This window comes from Ananas comosus, linkage group 11 (assembly GCF_001540865.1).
Source record: "Ananas comosus cultivar F153 linkage group 11, ASM154086v1, whole genome shotgun sequence".
NCBI lineage: Eukaryota > Viridiplantae > Streptophyta > Magnoliopsida > Poales > Bromeliaceae > Ananas > Ananas comosus.
This window is the reverse complement of record NC_033631.1, coordinates 7215768-7240093: the sequence shown is the minus strand read 5'-3', so window position 1 is coordinate 7240093 and position 24326 is coordinate 7215768. Positions and strand designations below refer to the sequence as shown.

At 36.1% G+C, this 24326-nt stretch overlaps 2 protein-coding genes across 2 annotated transcripts; both read left to right on the top strand.

Annotated features, from left to right (window-relative positions):
• LOC109716952 (transcription elongation factor SPT4 homolog 2-like) lies at positions 248 to 7439 on the top strand. The gene is made up of 5 exons (XM_020242577.1): positions 248 to 599; positions 1497 to 1588; positions 2274 to 2329; positions 6887 to 6948; positions 7044 to 7439. Exons 1-5 carry the CDS (start codon positions 468 to 470, stop codon positions 7092 to 7094), a joined length of 393 nt encoding a protein of 130 aa, XP_020098166.1. The 5' UTR covers positions 248 to 467; the 3' UTR covers positions 7095 to 7439.
• LOC109717658 (30S ribosomal protein S20, chloroplastic) lies at positions 17911 to 23516 on the top strand. The gene is made up of 3 exons (XM_020243529.1): positions 17911 to 18160; positions 18265 to 18446; positions 23098 to 23516. The coding sequence occupies exons 1-3, from the start codon at positions 17986 to 17988 to the stop codon at positions 23320 to 23322; spliced, it is 582 nt and encodes a 193-aa protein (XP_020099118.1). The 5' UTR covers positions 17911 to 17985; the 3' UTR covers positions 23323 to 23516.

Sequence of the window (24326 nt, the reverse complement as noted above, 5' to 3'; positions counted from 1 at the left end):
CGTGGCAGAGGTAGGGCCATTTTTATAATTATAAATTTGTTAGGGCTTGNCATTTTTGCAATTATAAATTTGTTAGGGCTAATTTTAAAATAAAATTTTCCTAGGAGGCCATTTGCAAAAAAACCCCTAATAATAATGTTACTATGCTAATTATCTGCTTGAGTTGAATAATAATAATTAATTTTTTTAAAAAATATATATATATATATATATATATATATGAAAGACAATAGTAGTTCAAAGCGGCTATTTACGAACATCGAGCCCAAGTAGACAGTCCGGCAACCGAAAAACCAATTACGCCTACAACAGGCGAGCCGCAGTTTGAGCCCCACACAACGAGGAGGAGCAAGCCTGGCCTCCCGTCGGCCGACCATTTTCGCAGCACCGACATTGAGAAGAACGGAAGTGGCGCGCGAGCGAGCGAGCGAGCGAGCAGAGGGGAGAGGTAGAGAGGGCCTAAATCCATGGGAAGTGGGAAGAGGGGCGACTACATGGGCGACGATGACAGGATGGCGCAGTTCGCGCAGATCCCCACCAGCTTCGGCCACGAGCTACGTGCTTGCCTCCGCTGCCGTCTCGTCAAGACCTACGATCAGGTCCGTCTGTCTGTCTGTCTTCCTCTTTCTGTCTGTCTGTCTGTCTGTCCTCCCCTTTCTCTAGTTTCCGAGAGCTAGGGTTATCGGGGAGAGCTAGGGTTTTAGACTTTCTTCAAGAGAGAGGACAGAAGTTATTGCCTGCACGCAGTGCATCTATTCTCATGCATCGCACTCTATATTGGATGAGTAATGTTTAAAAATCAAAATTTATTCTCAGGTTGCAACTTATATAACATCTGCAGGGCTTATGTATATTGAAAAAGAAGCCAGAACTTTTCAAAACCTACCACCCGGTGTATGGATCCTCATGCTTTGCACTCGATATTTGATGATTAATGTCTCAGTCAAAGGTCTATGAATATATATAAAAGAAAATCACAAGTTTTGAGAACCTATAACCTAGGCATCAAATAGTCCAAAAAATCAATGGTACAGAATGGACCGAAAGGATGTTGTTCGATTCATACTAAGTTCGCGTTCAATACCCATGATTTTTTATATGTAGGCCTTTTAAATGCTATAAAACACATCCGATGAATTAAGTTCTGATTTAAGGCCTTTGTAATAGTTTTTTAGGAATAATAGTACACGGTTCACTAGGTGCGTGCAATAATTTCGTGGGAGAGAACACGCTGATATTACCAGTTTCTGCAGGAGTAGAGGTATTCCTAGATATCGGGCATCATTTTTTTTGCTGAATCTCATTGTTGTAGCCATTTTAGGCTTTTAAAGATGCCTTGAATTTGGATGTTGATTTGCTTAATGTCCATGTTTTACTTGGAGGTTTTAATTGCTGTTGCTTTGTGATTTTATTCCTTTGTTTCTCCTCCAGTTGTTGCTGTTATGTTTGCCTGATATTGTATTTTATAAATCTTATGTATTGCACTTATGATGCAGTTTAGGGAATCGGGTTGCGAGAACTGCCCCTTCTTAGAGATGGATAAAGAGCACGACAATGTCGTGAATTGCACCACTCCAAATTTTACCGGGTGGGTCTTCTTAAATTTTATGCTTCGATGTCTTCAACATCAACCTTAGTGTCATAAACGTACTATATGTTACCAATAACTGCTTGGTAATCAGAACAATTGATTTGCATTTAAGTGGAGTATTAATTAAGATGTAATTATAGTTCGATTCATTCTGTTATTGCGACATTCATAATGTCAAATCCATAGGAGAAAGAAAACCTGTTTGCGCTATGAATTTGTGAAGAAAGTTTTGCAAGTACAAAGGACTTAATGAAGATAAAGTTAGGCACAACATGCATACAGATTCTAAAAATCTTTTTGCTAGCAGCTATTTCCATTAAAAATAGCCAGCTACTAAATTAAACAATATAGATAGGGCCGTGATTCTTCATGCCCAATAAAGAAGTCTTATGTGTGTCGATTTTTAAAGTTCGGAAAAGGCAGTGAGAGACTGATTTTTGGTTTTCAATATTATGGCCAAGTGGAGCTTTCTCATGTATGTTCTTATTGTTGTTTGTGCTATCATTGCATGGTCATGCTTTCCTGTGAGAGCCCTTGTATATGTAATACGTGAAATACTGAGATAATTAATGTAAGATTTTCTTTATGAAGCATCGTGTTAGAGAACTCTATCAAGAGAAAGAATTAGCGCAAGTTGAAATGTTGGGACGAGCATTAAAAGTTGAATCTATTTTTTCTGCAGGATAATTTCAGTAATGGATCCGAGCAGGAGTTGGGCTGCTCGGTGGTTGAGAATTGGTTAGTGTAACTTCTATTCCTTGGCAGTTTTACTTTGAAAGACATCATATGCTTATAATACTTGGCGATAGAATCTGTTTGTGTACGTTACATGCTTGGATCTTTCCTTGCAGTGTATGTGAATACTATCTATAGGCTTAATTAAATAGTTATGTTTAAGAACTTGTTCATAATCATTCTAGTAAGTTCAGTTAATATAGAAATTGAAATTCATGTGATTCGCAAGTATTGAAAGGATCACTACATAACCATGAAACTTTTATACTTGTTGATAGGGTTGAAACTGATCTAGTTAACTAGAGACCGTTAACCAACTTTTTCGAAACTGGTTTTAACTAGTTTCGGAGAATCCATAATAGCTTCTTGAATCAGCTCTCTAGAATCTGTTTGTGAACCCTTCAAGCCAGTTTGGAGAACCAGTTAAGTGGCGTCTAGTATGTGGAGCAAAATGATGTTGTATCCTTAGGGGGTGTTTTGTTAGTCAGAAAAGAGTGGAAAAAGTTTTCTGAGAAAAATGTTTTCCATGAAAAACCATTTTTTCAGTTTTCCGTCTATTTGGTTCTAAGAAAAATGAGCTTTTATCGTTTTTTTTTTCATATTTTATGGAAAACTACTGTATTTGTTTTCCTAGAAAAAATACGAAAACCGGAAGTGCTAGTTTTCCATGAAATATGGAAATTAAAAAATGCTTATTTTCCTTCAAACCAAACAGACGAAAAATTAGAAAAGGAGTTTTCCATAAAAATTCTTTTTCTTGGAAATCCTTTGTTCACACTTTTTCGAGGAACCAAATAGACCCTTAAAGTCCTTTATGGTAGACATTTCGGTAGACATTTCAAAGCAGATTGCACAACTCTGCAATCTTCCTTTCGTCGATTCCAAGGCTTCTCAAGTCTCAACCATCTTCTCAACCATATTAGAAGAGGCACAAGTGTAACGACCCAGCCCACTAGCAACAATAACTCGTTGGGCCCAACAACCGGCCCAAATGTTAAGCCAGTTTATTATTACTAGTTGTTTAAGTTCTTATAAACCCATGACAAGCCATTCCATCGTGTGGGATTAATGGGTGTAAGACTCCACCCGTTAAGCCACTTGACGTCTCGTCACGGTCCAAACACACACAGCCAATCACCAGGCTATGTGAGACTGGTCTCGTAGTCCGTCATCGCCACTGTCAGCGAGACTCGCAACATGTCATGCTGGTTTGGAAGGCTTGATACAAACTGTAAGACCAGCCCTACCAGAACAATAAATCGTTGGGCCAACAAACCTGGCGCCAAAAATTGCTTTAGCCGGTTATTATTACTAGTGTCTAAGTCTTTATAACCCAATGAAACCCCTTCTCATCCGATGTGGGATTATTGGGTGTCACAAGAATATGTATTTAATGAAAGCATTTTCTATATATGATGATAATAGTATAAATAGAGGACTATGATCATAAAGAAGTCAAAGAATAGAGAAATTGTTATTTCATTGTTCTTCTAGATGTTCACCTAGTCTGTCTCTTCAGAGGATATAGATTATAAATTGACTCTTAGATCAATAGCAGAGAATATAACTTGGAAGAAGAAGGCTTACAATGAGAAGCAATCATATTTATTCTTCGGCTTGCTGTTATTGACTCGATTTTTATCTACTAAACTTTAAACAGTGTAAGTGTATTTATCTATAATCATAGTTTTTTACATGTGAAACTAGAAGGTATAAATGGAATTTACGGCAAGAAAGATTCTATGAGAGAGAGGAACGCCAACAAATCAATGTTTAGAAAGAGAGGGGGGGGGGGGGGGGGCGGAGGGGGGGATCAATCTTTATTCTTCAATGAGCAAAATTTTGAATTCTCAACGATTTACACCTAATAGCTGAAAACCTCGACTATTTACGTCTAGTAGTGAAATCTAACCTATAGTTAAATCAAATCCCATCTACACATTGTGCAGTATTTATGACTGGTTAGATTAAGATATTTTAATCAATTTCAAAGAGTTTTAAGAAAATGAAGGGAAGGAAATGCTGGGAGGCAACTACCTCCAACTAGCAGCTCATCATTTGTCCAGCTGTCCAGGTTATAGAACTCTTTGCTAGCAACTGTTATTCCCTAGTATGTGCAGTTTAATATCTTTAATACCAAAAAGCTAAAAGACTGTAGGGCTAGTGGACCACTCTAAACTGTATATATGTTTGTCCTGGATGTCAAAAGGCATGATATATGTTAGATTGCAAAACCATGGAAAGGATAATATTATAGTATTAAAAGTTATATCTCAAACAGGTTCCATTGTAAATCACAAATTATCAAATTCACCAAAAACTAGATTCGGACCACAATTTCCTAATTAACAGAGCGTTGAAGTTCCAGAACATCGATAATTAGACAAAATAAGAAGAATCAAAATAATTTACTAGTAGCTATGGTGATCTTGTTGGCTTCCGGTGATATTTTTGATGTAGCTCTTGTATACTCTTTTTTTCCACCTAGTATTTCTTGATTTTACCATATGCTTGCTAGTTAAATTTAAAATTTTTAAAATTATTTGTTAGGAACTGAATTTCTTTAGTAATATAGTGTGTTCCAAAAATGTATCCAAGGGAAAAGCTGTAGCTAAAGGATGGAAACATTTGGGATTTTACTGAAAGGTCCTGTATTTGCTGAGAGGACTTCGTTCTTGTAAAAAGTTAGATATAGCTTCTTGATTCATTTTGGTGTCATGTAGGCAGATATTAGACATGTCATAGAATTTATGGTGCTTGTTTTTGTCCTATTTAGTTTTGATTCTTCCATCCACTTTAGACTAATTTATGCATCTTAAATTTTTGATATAAGTGCGACTTGTATTACCTATTATCAGCTCTTGTTTTATAAGCTTTCATTTATTTTTAGCTGCTTTTCCAATACCTTTCTATTATTGACTACACAAAATGGAGGCATTTACAATAATCTGGATGCATCTAAACTTCCATAAGTCACAAATAGAATCTTTTTTTTCGGGGCTGGGTGGGTATGATTTTTAGGGTTTAGGGTTTAGGGGTGTCATTTAAGCACTGATGAATCCTTGTGTCCTTTTTAAAAGTGTGTGAAATTAATGGTGGAAGAATATTTGATAAAAGCCAGTAGTGAATATCTAACATCAGTATTTCTTCTGAACTTTGTTTCAATGTTCCAAACAGCCGCATATGCGGTGCGGACCATCAACCGCACCACATATCTCTGCAATATGTGGTTCGACTGCATACACATCCCATATGCCGCAGGCGACCTCATATGAGCCTGGCGACCTCATACGCCGATACGCGGCTGCAATGTGGTAGCGACAACATATGTGGCAGGTGACCACATATGCTGCTGCATATGCAACAATTTTTTTTTAGATGGGATTACAAAGCAATGTTGAGTGAGATTGTTTGGCTGATGATTATACATATGTATATCTATTTTCATTTAAGTTTAGTTAATAATAATGCATATAAATCCAATTATCTTTATATAAATATAACCTAACTATCTCTCTTCTCATTTTAGTATGTATTATTTCTAATATCTAATAAATGTGTTTATAAATATTAGTGAAAAACTTTTTTAGTTGTTTCATGTTATTATATATATTTTTTAAGTGTTGTCTTGTCAGATGACGTGAATGATACTTTACTGAAAAAATTATTACTATTAATAATAAAAGTTTAGCATAGTGCTTTTTAGAATATTGGTTTTTGTTTGACATTTTTTATGATTTGCGTCGAAATTATATCAGTTTCTCTATTTAATAATTAAGAGTAAATTGCTGATTATTAGTTTAGTGGTATATGTGTGTATATCAGGTCTGTTGCTTGAAATTAATTATTTTAATTTGTGAATTCTGAATTAGTACTTTAGTTAGTTAGCTCTGTTAGGAAGCATTTATATATATTTTTAATACCTATAAATATTTTTGAATACTTTAATAGTTAGACCACATGTGCATCCACATATGCGCTTGCATTACCGCATATGCGCTATGCGGTGGGGAGTTGCATGGATACCGCATTGTATATTTTGGAACGTTGCTTTGTTCTAAATTAAACTTAACACCCTATTCCTAGCAGATATAGCGATTGCTTCTTTATATACTATTTTGCTTCTTTCTTATATAAGCCATCAGATGAAAATCTCTGTTTAGACATGATACTGACACTACTCGATTCTTCCTCCTTATTTGTGAATACCTTAATTTTAGCTGCCCTTTCAAAAGTTGTGAACCTGTTATTATGGTACGTGCATCTAAACTGTAGCTTTTGACAATCATAAGAGTAATTAGAGTGAATTTTGTGATATTTGTGTTGGATCTGAATAAGATTGTGATATATTGCAAAAAAATAATGTAGTCGTATATTTGTTGATTACATCCTGCAATGCCTTTAGGTCAAAGCTTTTGATACCATGCTTGTCAGTTATACTCATTACTGACCATAGCAAAGTACATTCTGGTGGAAAAAAGAGTTCAATTTTGGTAAAAATTGAGGAAAGAAAATCAAAGACAAAATTGAATCTTTTGTTACTTCTTTTATCATGTACAGGGAGGTTTATTCCTGGGTGCTACACTCTTGCAGTTTCTGAGGAACTTCCTGAAGAATATCAGGTTCGCTTTTTCATCGTAATTGTTCGCCCTCAGTAATCAATGCCTTTTCATGTATTTCTAGAAAGTAATAACCGTATATTCTGCTATAATTTCAGACTGTTTGCGCTGACAACAATGTGCAATATGTTCCTCCCAAGCGCTCCTAAACGGTGTAGAAGGGGATTCCTATTTCCTGCGGAAGCTGTTGCTGGCGATTACTGTTTTGTTTGCTTACTGAACTTGTTTCCAGCAAATTCTCTTCTCACAATGAGGAATTTAGCTGTATATACCTGAACTGCTACATTATCTTAATATTCAAGAAAAAAGAAAACTTTGTTTTCTGATCATGGAATAGTGCTTAATGTTTTGAATAGGTGCAAGAAACATGGTCTAGCCTTAATTTTGGTTTATGTCCGGATTAATTTGGTAGTACATGTTAGTATCTTCTACATGTCCAAGAGCATATTAATTGGAACTGAAAAGCATAATTTGTTTGTTGTGATTAGGTTATACACCTATCTCTTCTTTTTCTCTGAATCTTTTTGTTTCTTTTGGGGGACACTTTTGAGTGAGTGGATGGCAACTGTTAGGACTTGTTTGTTTCACATATTTTAGACTTCAAAATCAGAATGTTTGTTTTACATATTTTAGACTTCAAAATCAGAATGAGATTTGTTGATTCTGATAGTTATTGTTTGTTTTATAAAAATCGGATTTCGATTTTCATTCTACTCTTGAATGAAAATAGTCCAATCTATTCATGTCCTAAATTAACTTTGAATCATGAATCAGTTCATTCAGAGTAGACCCCTTTTAAGTTCTGTATCACAAGCGCTTCCCTTCTTTCTTCATTCACCTCTTTTAGCCAAAGCTTTCTCTCAAAATTTTGGGTATGTCAATTGTTCATTCTAATTTTCATTGTAATAATGAATTAAATATTTTTAAACTATTCGTCATTTCAATTTTATTCCTATGCAATTTAATTTTATTTATGAACCAAACATGTTCTTAATTTTTTTTTCGTGATTAAAAATACATGGTTTTGACAGAATTTATGAATGTCAGTTATAGTGTCATAAATTTTCAGATGATATTGAGGCCTATCTATAATCTATAAATCTATAATCTATAAACTATAATTAATTCCTGTATTTATTGCTGATGTGGCATTATATTATTTTTTTGAGATTTTATTAGTGTTTTCTCTTTTTTTTGATTGGTGAATCTACTCTCTCTTTATTATCCTACCGATTCATCTCCCCGCGCTCCCCTTATCAAACTCCCTGCACGCGTACCCTTATCTATTTTTTCGCACGCGTCCCTTCATCTCCTCTCTGCCGCCCTCCTCTTCCCTCCCCTCTCCTCCCTCTCCATCCCTTCCTTCGCCTACCACCTCTCCTCCTTTCCGACCTCACGGCGACGAACCGCCTCTCTTCATATCGAACGAAACAACACATTTCCACTTGCGACGAAGTCGAAGTTAGGTTTTAGATAATTTATCATTTCTCACTTTTTTTCTTGATTTTTTTTTAAAAACGAATGTTTAATACACTTGAGGTTTAAAATTCTTAGTTTCATGTATTATCTAAGTTTTTTTTTTTTTACGATTTTTAATTATTTTACATTGGTCTAAAAAATAAACTTGGGAATTTGAGGAACTTAATCATATAGGTTTATTTTAGTTTGCAATTTTGCTTCTTCTTCTCCTCTCTCCCCTATTCCGAGATTGACCTCAGATTTCTGTTTTTGGTTTCAGATTGTGCTGAGGGCACATGGGTTTGGTTTCTAGACCTGTTTTGACCCTAGCTACTTGACTTTGGCTTGTTAGAGCCTGATTGAGCTCGACAGAGATACGCTGCATACTCGATTGGGTAGCTCCCACGAGTGCCACTCCGGAGACGGGCGCTGTGCTTTTGCGTTGGTGTCGTTCGTGTAGGTTGGACTTGCTCTCCATGGACTGGTTAGTGTGGAGGTAACTGTATAGTCGCAACCGGGCGGGACGGGTGTGTTCACAGTCCCAGGGACAGGTATGATTACAGTCATTATTTGAGATTGGGTCTGAGTTGACATTGTTCTACAGAGGGTTAGAGTTAAAGCATGATAGTATAGTGGCATATAGCTGTAGATTTGTTCCAGTTTTCTTTACTGTTCCTGCTTATCCCTGTAGACTTAGTGGGTGGACCGATGAGTTCGAGGGCGGTACCCACTGAGGACTACTTCTTTTTGTAGTAGTTCTCACGCCCAGTTGTTACCACTGTTTTGTAGAGCCGTCGCCTTCGGCTGCTGCTGTTGCTGATCTTGATCGTGGCAAGGGCGTCGCGAATTAGAGCCCTTCGAGTCGAGTCGCAGAGCTAGAGGAACACCAGCTACAGGTAGTTGTAGTTTTTTGGGTCTTTACATACAGTTGTTGTTATCTCGCCAGAGCGAGTATTTGTGTACCTGGATCACATGTATGTATTGAACCACAGTTTTATATATGGTTTATTTTTCCTAGCTGCTCTATACTACTGTTTGTAGTATTGTATGCTTACAGGTACTTCTACTTTTTCGCTTCGTATACAGGAAAAATACCTATGTATACGGCGGGTCTATTAGCGAGCCCGGGGAAACGAGTAATCCGGGGCGTGACACTTTTTTTTCTCAAATTTTTTTAAAACTAATGTTTAATATGCTTGCAGTTTAAAATTCTTAGTTTCAAGTATTATCTAGGTTTTTTTTTATGATTTTTAATTCTGTTATATTGGTCTGATAAATAAATTTTAGAATTTAAGGAACTTAATCATATAGGTTTCTTTTAGTTTACAGGCTTTGCTTCTTCTTCTCCTCTTTCCCCCATTCCGAGATCGGCCTTTTTTTGATCTTCGATTGGAATTTCTTTTTGAAATGGTGGTACTACTATTGGTACAGATGCTTTGACTGCATCTTTTAGACTTTTTCTACTTTGCATATTTGTAACTTGAAATTTCAAATGAAAAATAAAAACAAATTATTAGGTATTATGAACTTAATCATATAGGTTCTTTTAGTTTACAGGCTTCGCTTCTTCTTCTCCTCTTTCCCCCATTACGAGATCGGCCTTTTTTCGATCTCAGATTGAAATTTCTTTTTGAAATGGTGGTACTTCTGTTGGTACAGATGCTATAACTGCATCTTTTAGACTTTTTCTACTTTGCATATTTGTAACTTGAAATTTCAAATGAAAAATAAAAATAAGTTATTAGGTATTATAATATAAATGTTTATTTTTACACTTTACGAAATTGGAGAGCTTTAATTTAAAGATGGAAAAGACACTTCTTCATCCTCCTCCTGTTAATTTTTTTTAACAAAAAATAGCTTGGCTTACTTTTCTTTTAAATTAATTCAATTTTTTGATTTTTCTATTTACATATAAATATATATTTATATATAATTATATATATTTTAAAAAATATATTAAGATATATTAAACTATTTTTACATGTGATTTTTATTTAATAATTTTATTTTTTTGCCATATTTAACAAAATAAGCATCAACCTCGGCTGAAACAGTAATGCCAACAGCATGAACAACATCGTCAACTTTATTAAATAAACTTAACTTGCTATGTGATATTAACAATATTACGTCTATATTTGTCTATTTTGATTAGATTTGATTATGCCTTTTTTGCATTAGATGTCTATTTTGATTAAATGTGATACTACATACATAACTTATAATCCCTATGATGTAGAAATATAGTCATTTATATATGCAATTTTCTTTATATCTACTTGTGTTTTTGTGAAAGTTACTGTATATAGTTAGTAAAATGGTTATTTCTTTCTTTTCTCTTGATAATTGCTAGCAGTCTAGACTACCACCAAATAATAGATAAATTATACAACAGTATATAGAGATAGGCATAGACTTTGAAGGCCAGTTATTGATAGACATAAAAATAGTAGGGATTTTTTTTTTTTAACAGTAGATACAGCATTGGAGGGCGTGGAAGGGAGCAGCGACGTCCTTCTTGATAGCTTTTTGATCGTACTACCATTTGCACTGGATGCAATGTATGTGCACATTCACTGTCGGCTTTATTTCTTTTTTTTTTTTAGAGAGATAGGTAGCACGCTACCTGCTTCATTTATTTCATTTAGAAATAAACTTAGCTAGAAATGTGAATCAACTAGGATTCGAACTTGGGTCTCGGGTACCAACCACCAAGCCCTTTGTCGACTTAATTTCTAATACTATAGAATGCTTAATTGGTAGCATCTACTGAAGCACTCACACATTATGCATACTTTGTGCTATTGATATTTTTCTCTTATAATTTTGTTTAGAGGAGTTGGCAACTACTGTCTGAGTTGAAAGAAAGCAATAGTAAATTGGCTTTCCTTAGTGCAAGAAAGGATGCAAACCCAAGCACTCTTTTACTTTTTCATATCCTAGGAAATAAGCATACTACTGGAGATAAGGCTAGAGATAAGCAAAATAAATTGTAAGATCCGGATGCTATTTTGAGAGAATTGACGGTAGTTTGTCATTTATATGCTTGCGATATCTTATAATTTAATGCAAATTTATATTTTTCCTTTTTGACCAGAAAATATATTCAAAACGATTAGTTAAAATTAAAAATTTGCATGAAAAGAGAATTGCAAGTCTGGAAAAGTTAGCAGGTTTCAGCTCCATTCATTTTTCTTACTATCCAACTTTTATATTTGTTATAATGCTTCCTTCCTATTTATAAGGATGTACTGTAGATAATATATGATTAGTAGAATGTTTTGATGGATATCAAGATTATATCTTGATTTAAAACTTTCATGCTACTAAATGATCGATTGCAAAAGTCAAATTGAAAATTGTCTTAGTAGTTTAAAATTTTATTTGTTCCAAAATATAGTCCCTTTTTCTGTGAATGCATACGACATTCAAATATAGATAAATGTATTTATGGACATAGATATACATGTATAAGTTTTAACCACAAACTTAATGCCAAGTCCTTTTGTTAAAAAAAAAAAGAAAATAGTGGTCCGGAATTCTTGCTGATCATTGAATAACTTAGATAACGTTTGGATGAATGTACGCATCTTTATATAGCACATTTTTTTTACTATGCCTGAATAGCTAGCGAATAAAATAATAATAAGTATTATTAGATATTTCAATTTTTTTATTAGAATAGGGTAAATCATGTTATTTATAATAAAGCAAGTTTGGTAGTCTAATGGCAATTCTTACATTTATTATAATCCTTCTACAGTCACTGATGAAAATCAAACTATCTGAGCTCAAGTATTATTTCTAATTTACTTTAATTATAATACAAATACATATCTCTTTATAAATTATATTTGGAATCATAGTTACAACTAAGAAAAAAAAAATTATATTTTTCCAAATATTTTTATTTCTAAATATATGCTCTAAAAGATTTATTCTACATGTATTAGAGTTTTACTTCTTTAGTTAGTTTTGTTATGTATTTTTAGTTAATTTTGTTTTTTTTTTCTACTATCTTATTTTCTAGGTAATTCTATAAGACATTCTTCACCTTCTTTACAACTAATCAAAATTTATTTTAAGAAAAAATAAAATACATCATTATACAATAATATTTTAGCAGGAGAAGAATAAGCATATATAATTGACTGTACTAATATCTACCAGCCGCATCGCGCGGGTCATTGCACTAGTCTAATATTAATAGATAAATTAAAAGTTGCCGCGAAACATATAGAAATGTGCTTCTATTTTTTTTAGGTGGACTGTAGAAAATATATCATAACCGATTCATTAGCAATACGTAGAATGTAATATTATGTATGAAAATAAATAAGATATTTTTCTAGCATACTTTCTCATTGTTTGTTAAGCAACTTTCTTGCAATCCTATACACCAAATAACAGACTAATGGTAGATATAATTATTTTGACACTAATCCTATCCTAATCTCTTTCTCCAAATATTCTCTATACTAAAATTTAATAATGACTTCTCCAAACATACTGTATTCCAAAATTCAAAGATAGCTTCACAGACAAACTATGAGATGTGTCCATGTAGAATCACAATCATTATTTCTTAATTGGTGATTCTGTTCTTGATGTAGGAGCAAAGCTTTTTGATCCAATATTATTAGTTATTGTACTATAATATTTCAGCTATTTTTTGCTTAAAAAATGTTAGCTTCACGGCTTAAAGATTTTGATGATAACAAAACATTGAATTTAATGTGATTTTTTTTTTTTCAGTATTGAATTATTTGGAAGCAAAGGAATTACTATTGGTAGCCAACGATCTCTAGTTTATATTAGAGATTTGTGGATGTTCCCATCTTATTTACGAAATTTATCCTTCAGCCGTTAATATAAATCAGAAGATACAAATATTTTTTTAATCTATTTATTCTATTAATATGTTATATCTATTAATGATATATGTTTGAAGTAAATCAGGAGGGATTTGAATTTGGGATGAATTTAAAGCAAATATGAAGGCGGCATTCCAAATGGTTTGGATATGATAAATTTTAAACTCATTTTTGTATTGAATCAATGATAAGTTAAACTCTCTTATACAAATACTTGTCTTTGAAAATATTTTATTATCGAATACACATCTCATCCATAGTATTGTTTTTCTACTTTTCCTTAATTTTGTGAAACCGCCAATAGGTCTCTAATCTAAACCTAAGTATCGATAATATAATTTTAACAAAGAAGCTAGTGACGTAAGTCTTATTTGTAAAACATTCATGAGCATAAATTCATCTCTCTTTGGAGATTGTAACCCTGTTACAATTTGCCTATTTCAGATTTGTCGAGATAAGCGTTCCATATTGTAAGGAAGTGAATTCTCGAAATTTGAGAGTTGTACTTCGTCCAGGATCGACTATTTGTCGAGAGAATACCCTTTGGGGAAGTTGGAGATATCCAAAGCACGAAGAGTGCCTTGGAGTTGAGTCCACGAGAGAAAATGCTGCAAACTGCATCATTGGGCTGATATTACTCTCGGGGACCGGTCTCTGGAGGTGAGAGACCGGTTCCATCGGCTGGGTGTAGCGGGGTTGCTTGGTGCAACCGGTCCCTGGCAGGGAAGGACCAGTTCCCGAACGTGGTCCCAGCGAGAAATGTTGAAATTTGGCTAAGTCCTGAAAATCGAGCTCTCAGGGACCGGTCTCTCAGGCAAGGACCGGTCTCCCGAGGATCGGTCTCCCGAGGACCGGTCTCCCGGGGAGAGACCGGTTCCCGAACGCGTGCGCCCGAGAGAGGCCCTCGGGGACCGGTCCTAAGTCGGGGAGACCGGTCCCTCCGCGCGAACTCTGCCCAGTGAAGACTACGTAAGGGACAGAAAGTTGAGGGGTTTAAGTGCAAAATGACCATGAGAAGGGTTAAGGGAGAGGCCTCTCTCTCTATTTCTCTCATTCCCCTCACTCCATCACTCTCATTTGTCTCCCTCTCTCTCCCTAGAAAGACAAGAAGCACAAGAAGAACAAGAAGGAGAGGAAGGAAAAGGAGAAGAAGAAAAGGAAGAAGAAGAAGAAGGAGATTAAGGAGAAGGCTTTAAACATCTCCATCTCCCTCTCCTCTTCCCATTGGTGTAGCTCAAGAGGTAAGCTACAAACCCTAGCTTGTAGAACTTAGGTTTTTTGGGTTTTGAGCTTTGGAAATGGGGTCAAATGGACCCCTAGCACCATTGTTGGTGGATCAAAGCAAGAGTTAGGGTTCCAAATTGCAAATGACAAGGCGGGAACCCTAGGGCACCCAAAATGGGATTTTTGGTAAAGCATGAGATTGATCTCATTTGAGGCATTGTAAATCTAATTGGTAGGTCACAAAACGCGGGGGCGAAGTCGATTTCGTGATTCGTCGAGTGGATTGGGATCGGCGAAATACGACCGATTTAGCCTTGTCTTGGACCAAAAAGGCTGAGACCTCGTCGTAAGGTGCGCCGAGGAGCGTTTCTAAGGCCTCTACATCGATAAAAGGTGGGGGGGTGCCATCCCGAAGCTTTCGAACTCCTTTCTATGTTTTAGATTGCATTTAATCTCATCTCTTACATGTTGCATTGTAAGATTGCATAATAGCTCCATTCCTTATGCTTTCTAATTGATAACCTAGTGTACTTGGAACGCTCGGTAACTTAGATAGGTGAGGATTGGGTCGGAACGTGGATCCTATGATGCGAAAGAAAAGAGATGAACCCGATGGGGGTTGGTGACATAGAAAGTAGTGTTTAATGTTAAAGAACAAACGAGTGGCATCCAAATGTTAAAGAATAACGAGTGGCATTAATGTAGTGTAAATGACACTAGAGGTTTGAGAACCTAGGGATAGATGGATCCCTTAAAAAATGCCTTGTGGATAAAGAACTTAGTAAACCTAAGTACTCTCACATGGAGAGGTTGTCGATGAGTTATTGAGACATTGACCCTAGTTGTAGGGCATCCTCACTTGGAGAGGATTTGATTGGGTTGTTGACCCTAGTTGTAGTATATTCTTACTTGGAGAGGATAGATCTAGCTCACGGTCTGCTTCTGGGGTGGTATAGTCATCCTATCCCCACATGGAGGGGATTGTCGTCGAGTACTCAGGAGTGTCGCGCGGCTAGGACCACTTGGAGGTCCGGACCACATAGAGGTCCGCAGATGGTCCCGGGCTTGGGTGCACTTGGAGCTCCCTCCCCACTTTGGGATTGAAAGGTGAGTTATTGGCGAACCCAAGGGTTTCGCTACAGATTGGGTAAAAGAACAGTGAACAATGTCATTGAACATTATTATTCGAATATGGATCGAATTCGTCAGCATGATAGTAAACCTTTACTATATGATGCATGCATTCATTACACATGATTATGGGCATAGTAGCATAGTTTTCATACTATCGCATTTACAGCTTTTAGATATCTATCTATCTATCTGTTGTTGCTTGTGCCCACTTGGACCTAGTGGGGAGATCGGCAGAGTCGGCGGCCGAGCCCAGTGGGAACTATGGAAGATAGTTCTCACCCCACTCTATTTCCAGTGGTAGGTACAAGGCTGCGGAGAGAGGACCGCGGCAAGGGCATCGCGCCCGATCAGTGAGACCGTGGTAGTATAGTAGCTTTTCTTTTTGCATTAGCACACCTATGTATTTGAGAGATTCATTGTAGGTGAGGATTTGGAGAGCTATGTATTTTGGATGAATGATGTAATCATTTAAAGAAAATGATGTAAATGAAAAAGATGCAAAACTATTGTAATAGTTAGTAAGGTACTCTCTTTATTTCACATGTTATTCCTGTGGATTACTTGCTCTCGTAATTGCTGGCACTATTTGTGCCCCGTTGAATGTGTATGTTTAGAATTTAAATTCCTGAAAAATTCTTGTACACATTCTTGTTGTGAGCCTTTGGCGGACAGGGGAGGTGCTGTCCGTTCGGCAGTCCACTCGGCGCGCCCGAATCGTGCCAAATTGGTAGTGATTTCGGGGCAGGGCGTGACACATATACACCTCAATTATTATTTCGTTTCATTTAGGATTGATCAGTATGGCACTTTCTTTAATCTATCTCCATTATTATTCCTAATCAAGATATATAGATAGATATGTCGTGTACGAAAAACGACTTTAAGGGTGGAGGAATTATAAGATACAAATATAAGATAATATCATATTAAATAAAGTTGTCAATGATTGTCATGAATTTCTCTAATTGCTAAAAAAAAGGATAGGTGGGGGATGGGCCCCTCTAAACAGAGAATATAAAGAAGATGAGGGAAGGGAGAGAGATGTTATTAAAAAGCGTATAGTGAATTATTTATTGCTTTCTTTATATTTTTTCATGCAGTAAATAAAAATATTATCAGTTTCTAAGTACATGGAGACTTGTATATGACACATTTTACATATATTTTTATAACTAAAATTTTTACTAAGCTCATTTTTATAATTTAACATTTAAAAAGTACTATACACACACATATATAGATGTAAATTATATATATTTTTACATTATAAAGTTCACAAAATTTTATTTAAAGTTTAATTAAAAAATTAATAAAACAAAAAATGGATATTTAAATATGTAAAGCGTATGTTTCATACCTATCGTGCAAGGACACAGATAGAAACATCGCTTTAAACATTTTTTTGAGTTTAATCTTACATCATAACCCCACTTAGTAAAAATCTATTATACAGTCGTCACATTGCAGATATAGTGCCTTCATCCGATTAAATTGTTCTTTTAGGTTCACACATTCTATAATAAGTTTTTAAAAATATTTTATTATATATATTTTTTAAAAAAAATATGATTAATTAGATATAAATAACGCGGTATAGCGGCTACTTAGTTAGCAGGCCTGTTTCTCAAAAGCAGGTGCTGCGCACGTGCCACAGAATACGATGGGCTTTTTTATAAAATGACCCTCCAGAAACTCAAAATTGGCAAAATGATCCTGCCAAAATTTTATTTGTAACTAACCCTCCTTTCGCCACGTGGGCGCCACGTCAGGATTTCTTACAAAGACGGTGAATCGTTTACTGTCTTTATAATATTTGTTGTAAAAGCGGTGAATGGTTAACCGCCTTCAGAAGGCGGTGAACCATTCACCGCCTTTAGTGCAAAATCTCCTTTCCCCCCTTTCTTCCTTTCCGCCCTTTCAAGTCCGCCGTTTCCGTGCCCTCGAGAACACGGGGAACGATTCACCATCTTATTAAGAACACCATATTCTGAACTTAGAAAGATTTGCGCATCAGAGTAGTGATTTGTACTAAAAATAGTGAATGATTCGCCGCCTTATGAAGGCGGTGAACCATTCACCGCCTTCACAATAAATATAACAAAAATAGTGAATGATTCACCGTCTTTTTGAGGAATCCCTGACGTCTCGCCCACGTGGTGAAAGGAGGGTTAGTTTTACAAATAAAATTTTGGTAGGGTTATTTTGCCAAAAACCAATTTCTGGAGGGTCATTTTATAAAAAAGCCCGAGTACGATATCCGCGCCGGGTACTCTCGCACACTCCCCAGCGGATGACAAAGTGATAGAGAGAGAGAGAGAGAGAGAGAGAGAGCGCTCCGAACAAAGCCATGGCCTCCTTCGCTCTCCCTTCGTGCTCCTGCTCCTCCTCCTCATATCGCCGAGCAAAACCCTTCTCCTCTCTCTCCGCCACCAACACCATCTCCCGCTTTGTCCCTGTTCGCGGTCCCTACTTCGCTTCCCTCGCCTTCTCCTCCAATCTCTCCCTAATCGCCTTCCCCAACGGTATCTCTCTCTCTCTCTCTCTCTCTCTCTCTCTCTCTCTCTCTCTTTTACTTCATCATTAGAATTATTTGATCGATTCTTTTCCTGTAATTTCTACTGGAAAGGTGGTTTCGGCTCTCCTCCGAGGGCGGTAGAGAAGCCCAAGTCGTCGCCGCCGCGCAGGTCGGTGGTGTGCGAGGCGGCGCCGAAGAAGGCGGACTCGGCCGCGAAGAGAGCTCGGCAGGCGGAGAAACGGCGGATTTACAACAAGGCGCGCAAGTCCGAGATCAAGACCAGGATGAGGAAGGTCCCCCGTCTTTCTCTTGACCCCTTTCGCTTGATCGCACTCTCCTTCGCTAGTTTTACTTTTTCATCTGTGCTTCTATTTTAAACAAGAACTCCTACACTTAGGTAACAAATAGTCTCTGATATTAGGCTAGGTTAACAGTGGTTTGAATTGCTCGGTGGAGATGTTCAGAAAATCTTTTATTTCAATGATTTAAGTTCGTACCGGAAACTTGCTGCACTGTACGGTCTGGTGCATGCCGATGCGTGCTGGTCACAAAAAATATAAGTGTGGCGGAACATAATGGCATAAACTATTTATTTTCTTTAGCAACAAAATACTCCAACCGTTTATTATGTATTTTTATCGAATATTTTGATTTTTTTAAGAAAATTACTTACCAATTTAAGGAATAGAGAGTTTTGCGCTGTCGGCATGAGGGTTGTATCGTACCGATATCTTACTGGCACGATACGGCATGGTGGATACGACCCGTCCCGATGGGCATTTAAATCCTTGATTTGTTTGATTGGTAAGAAAACTTTGAGATTTCAAATTCTCTACGATTAATCTCAGAGGCAAACCTTAGAAGAGTGTATCTACATAGAATCTATGGATTTCCCGTTCGATGCTTTCCATTTTCTCATTCAAAGACACCTCGGGGAAAGCTGTTAGTAGCAAACATGGTTCTAATGTATCTGTTAATGAAGTAGAGGAACTGTTGTAGAATCAAATGCTCAACTAAGAGTTTGACAGAAAAAGAAATGCAATATAATAAGTGAATAAATCCTAAAGTCCCATGTAGTATAGTGTAATTAACCCTTTGATTCTTCTAAATTTAACCTTCGTTTAACTCTATATATTGATTATCACTAGTTAAAGAGAGAAGACCTTGTAGAATCCAATCAGGCTAGGTATTTAAAATTTGCATAGTATATATATTCTTTTCTAGCGTTGCCTTTTTGGACATGTTGATCACAAGAAGAGTAGAAGTTGCTCTAGTTCATGTTTGATAAAGTTAAGCTCTTATCCTTTGCATGTGTGAATGTCATTTAATTCGATCCCCCAGCTTTCTCTGTTCGATGTGATGCATTATGGACTTCTTTGTTGCTTATATTTGTAGACCTTGAGTTTCTAGTTCTATATGCATTGTCTTCTCCAGAATCTGTATTGCCTAGATAAATTGATACATGTGACATCTTGGTCTTATGGTCTTTGAAATAATCTCCAAGGTTATGAGATGTTTCAACAGGAGGAATCGAAAAGCATGTCAACTTCCTCCATTTAACTTTCATGTCATCTCTTTTAATTCATATTTAGAAAATAAAGTTACGAATTGTTGTCTGAAACTTGATTCTCTGCCAAGTAGGCAGAATTTTCAGTCCTTGTCCTAGTTAAGTGCAACAAAATGGCGACACTGCAAATTAGCAAAATGAAAAGAAAAGCTATGAAAGGACCAAAAATTGCAAGAAAAATAGACGATCCAATGAAAAATTGGAATACAATGACAGTGAACTATGGGTGTGTTTGATTCGAAGTCGGAATCGGTATCGGAGTCGGAATGAAAATAAGTTGGAAACGGAATCGGAATGATTTATTACCTCATTCTGTTTGATTTGCCACCTGAATCGGAATCAGAATGAACCATTCTCATTGTCGGTGTTTGGTTTAGATAGATATCAGAAACGTAATCAAATTAATATGTCAATTTTATCTTTATAATATATTAGTTTAAATTCAAACTGAAAAGTAAATATTAAAAATTTACGCCGAAGTTTTAAAATGATGTCAAAATTTTAAATATATTTTTTTAAAAAATTAAAATTTGAAATTTAATGGATAATTCAAAATATAAAACTAAATTTTATTTATTCAAATTTAAACTTAAAATTATAATTTAAATTTCGATTTGAATTCATAATTTAAATTTTAAATAAAATTTGAATAAAACTTTAGATTTTAAATTTTAATTTAAATTTATAAATTAGATTCGAAATGCTTGATTGAATTTTAATTTTTAATTTAAGTTAAAATTAAAATTAAAATTTACAAATATAATTTGTAAACTTAAACTTATGTTTTAATTAAAAAAGTTTAAAAAGCTAAATTTAATTGGAATAAATTCATTCCGTCCCAGATTCAATTTCCAATCCCGCCTCCTAGGCTGGATTGGAAAGAGGGGTAATTGGGGAGATTCCCATTCCCCTGGGAATCGGAATCGGAATAGGAATCTCGCGTACCAAACACGGACAAACGGATTCGTCCGTTTCGATTCCAATTCTAAGGTGAAAAAGGTGCAAACCAAACATGCCCTATAAGTGTGAGGCAACTGTCTGGACCAAAGTTAAGGGTAAAGAAAATATATTGTGATGGCAGTAATCTGAATGCGAAGGAAGATTTAATTGCTTACATATTATATATTCACCCCATCCTCTTTACAACAGCCACGAACGTTAAATAGGCTGAATTCCAGGCTTGAGTATCTTCGTTTCAAACTCCTGAGACCCATCTGCCCGTACATGTTAAGGTTGTGTTGGTATATCACTGACGAAACCATGGGGAGGATGAAAATTCGTTGCTGCAAATCTCATCTTAGGAAGTGCCCAAGTGACTACATGCCCAGATTGAATGATGCTACAGGATTAATTGAGATCATACTAGGCAGACTGTATATTTTATCCTTTAGAAAACTATATACTGAATATTGGAGTAGAACTCTGCTAGCATTGAGAAAAACTTTAGGTCTAGAATATTTGATCTCTCGAAACACAAATTTTGGTAAATGAATCGTTAGAGGTCTTTCCCATCCCATGAAGATTTGAATCCTGATATACATTATTGTACTCAAAACTATTTGAGACTCTATTGCAATAATGAATTGCTTGTTTACTTTTAGGGCTTGTTTGGTTCATCCATTTTGGGTATGGAATGGGAATTGGTTTGATCAAATCCGATTAATTTTGTTTGGTTTGCATGAATCGGTTTGGGATTTCTATTCCGGACTGGAATGGGAATGACCCATTAGCCTTGAACTTGATTCCGGTCTTCTAGCTCGGATTGAGATTTCATTCCGGAAGCCCACTAAGTTCTCGAAGCCCGTGTGACCATCTCACCCTCCTTCTCTTCACCCCTTTCTCATCAAAAAAAAAAACCTATCCTCTCTCAAAACCCTCTCTAACCCACATCAATAAAAAATTTTAAAAATAAATTTGATATTTTTTTTGGAAAATTTATTAGAGAATAGTATTATATTTTTCATAAATTTTAAATAATATAAATTTATATTTGAGAGTAAAATTAGTATTATAGCATCCTATAATTTTCTTTTATTTTATACGAACCAAACAATGAAATATGAATAACTCATTCCAATTCCCAATCCACAAATAAACCAAATGTCTTGGGGGAGTGGGCCATTCCAATTACCATTCCAATTCATTCTCATTCCATTATCCATTCCAATTCCACCCTTGAACCAAACAAGCCCTTAATGAATGCCACTTGGTGGCTTCTTGGTATGATCTCTGATAAAAGGGAAAAATGCAAAAGGGATCAAAAATTTTTTGCGCTTATCAATTTGTCTATTATCTAACATATATAATGGTAAAACGAAGGCACTAAGAAGGACATCAATTATTGTTGCCACAAGTCTTCTGGTGTGCTGCTAGTAGAATAGTTCAGATTATACTGTTAGCTTAAATGGGCCAGCATCCTGCTCTGTGGTGGGAGGTTAGGTTGGGCCGAGTTACATTTGAAATGGTGTGAGGCCTGGTTGAGCCGAGTCATGATCAAAGCAACGTGAGCTTGGTTGAGCCGAGTCACAATCGAGACCCATGGGTATTGTGTTTGTACGCTTTAAGTGAATTGGTTGCATCTTTCTAACAACTCGAGTTTTTGGAATTAATGGTTAGCGTCAATGATCTGACAAGTCGTATCAGAGCCAGAGGTTACGGGTTCGGTTCCTACATGCTGCAAATTTGTGCATGTGCTGGAGAGAGGATTGTTAGCTTAAGTGAGTTAGCTTCTTGCTCTATGGCGGGAGGCTAAGTAGGGCCGAGTTACGTTTGCCAGGTTGGGCGGAGTCATGATCAAAGTGGCGCGAGGCTGGTTGGGTCGAGTCACAGTCAAGACTCGTGAGTGCTTTGTCTGTACGCTTGAAGTGAATTGGTTGTATCTTTCTACCAGCTCGAGCTTTTGAGGTTAATGGTTAGCGCCGTCGATCCGACATATACTTCTATTCTAATACGTTGAAATTTTTATGATCTCTTTGCTCCTCCTGGTCTGCTGTTGTTTGAATAAGGCTTTTTGAAGTAGCACTAATGACTTCTTTATTAGAATCTCCAAAAGTGCCACGTGCTTTACTAAGTAAGAGATCCCAACTTTTTGCTTCAGTAAGAGATCCAAACTTTTTGCTTGCCATACACCTGATTACTTCTCAAAATAAAGAGGTTGTCCAAGCAACCAAGCCCAACAACCAAACAGGACTTCACATAAAACTGCTCAATTTGTTCTTTTTGCATATCAATGTCTGAACTTCAAAGACCATTATAGGGAGCTGGTTTAATAATTTTTTTACATGCAAGAAAACCTTAGGATGGAAATTTTTCATAACGATGCAGAAGAGAAGTTAGAGGACACTCAAGATCTTTGCTTTTCCTTTTGCCTTCTTTAGGTCCTTGAAGCTCTAGAAGTGCTTAAGAAGAAGGCCGATGCTCAGGCTGAAGAGATTCTTCCGATAGAGAAGCTTATAGCGGAAGCATATTCAGTGATCGACAAGGCTGTGAAGGTCGGCACACTACATAGGAACACAGGGGCTCATCGCAAGTCGAGACTCGCAAGGAGGAAGAAAGCTGTGGAGATCCACCATGGCTGGTACACTCCTGCAGCTACTGTTTAAAAGATTGTTTGTCTTTCAACAAGATAATTCATCGCTTATTTTGTTGTATTTGCTGTTTGGTCCTTGTATTTTTGTGCAACATGTCATGAAGCGAATTTTGGTTTGGAATTGTTGCTCCCAGAGCTCCAACAGCTTTTTCTATATATACTTTTATCAGGGTAAATTGCACTGTTAGTCCCCAAACTGATGTTTAACTTTGGTCCTTGAATTTTTTTGTTTTTAGTTTTGACATTCGACATTCTCTTGCCTACATCCAGTGCATGTGTATGTCCATGCGCTGCTCTTTTGTCGGTCCTTCATTGCGCAAGGAAAAAAAAAAGAAAAAAGAAAAAAGAAAAGAAAAGTATGAGATGGATGAAGGGCCCGTCGGTCAGGGTGCAGGCAATAAATTTTCTTCTATGGCTAGGGCCAAAGTGAAACAATTCAAGAGTTCATAATCTTAAAGGTGGGAGTTAAAAAACTCAAGAACAGCTAAACATATGACCAAAACATCTATAGATAAGTAGTGTAATGCAAGGATTTAAGTGTCCGTCGGCACGGTTTGTATCTACTATGTCGTATCGTGTCAGTAAGATATTGGTACAATATAGTATTCGTGCCGATGGTACAATTTTGCGATTTTTGGATATCATTTGTCTAGTGATCGACGTGGCTCAAAATCAAGTCTAATGTAACCGATCGTCGATTTGGAAGAAAACAACTTGGTAGCACGTACTGAGGTTTCTGTGCTATCAATAGTATATCAGCCTAGCTCTCTCTCTCTCTCTCTATATATATATATATATATATATAAAAGATGGATTTTTTCTAAAAGCACCAAGAATTTTTTAGCAAAATAAATAATGATGGTTACTTATAGGACACAACATTGTACATGATCCAAGAATCAGAGGATTGATTTAGTGGCAAAAAATGTTATAGCACCAAACAAACTCGGATTCGAATAATGAAGCACATCAAGTTGAAGAGACAACAACGGGTGTTATTGATGATGAAGTCTGAAT

Excerpts from the sequence above, each read along its gene's own strand:
- LOC109717658 (XM_020243529.1), top strand. The coding sequence starts at position 17,986 with ATGGCCTCCTTCGCTCTCCCTTCGTGCTCCTGCTCCTCCTCCTCATAT. Across the intron at positions 18,161-18,264 it reads CCTAATCGCCTTCCCCAACG|GTGGTTTCGGCTCTCCTCCG; the intron begins GTATCTCTCTCT and ends TCTACTGGAAAG. Across the intron at positions 18,447-23,097 it reads TCAAGACCAGGATGAGGAAG|GTCCTTGAAGCTCTAGAAGT; the intron begins GTCCCCCGTCTT and ends TGCCTTCTTTAG.
- LOC109716952 (XM_020242577.1), top strand. The coding sequence starts at position 468 with ATGGGAAGTGGGAAGAGGGGCGACTACATGGGCGACGATGACAGGATG. Across the intron at positions 600-1,496 it reads TCGTCAAGACCTACGATCAG|TTTAGGGAATCGGGTTGCGA; the intron begins GTCCGTCTGTCT and ends CTTATGATGCAG. Across the intron at positions 6,949-7,043 it reads AACTTCCTGAAGAATATCAG|ACTGTTTGCGCTGACAACAA; the intron begins GTTCGCTTTTTC and ends CTATAATTTCAG.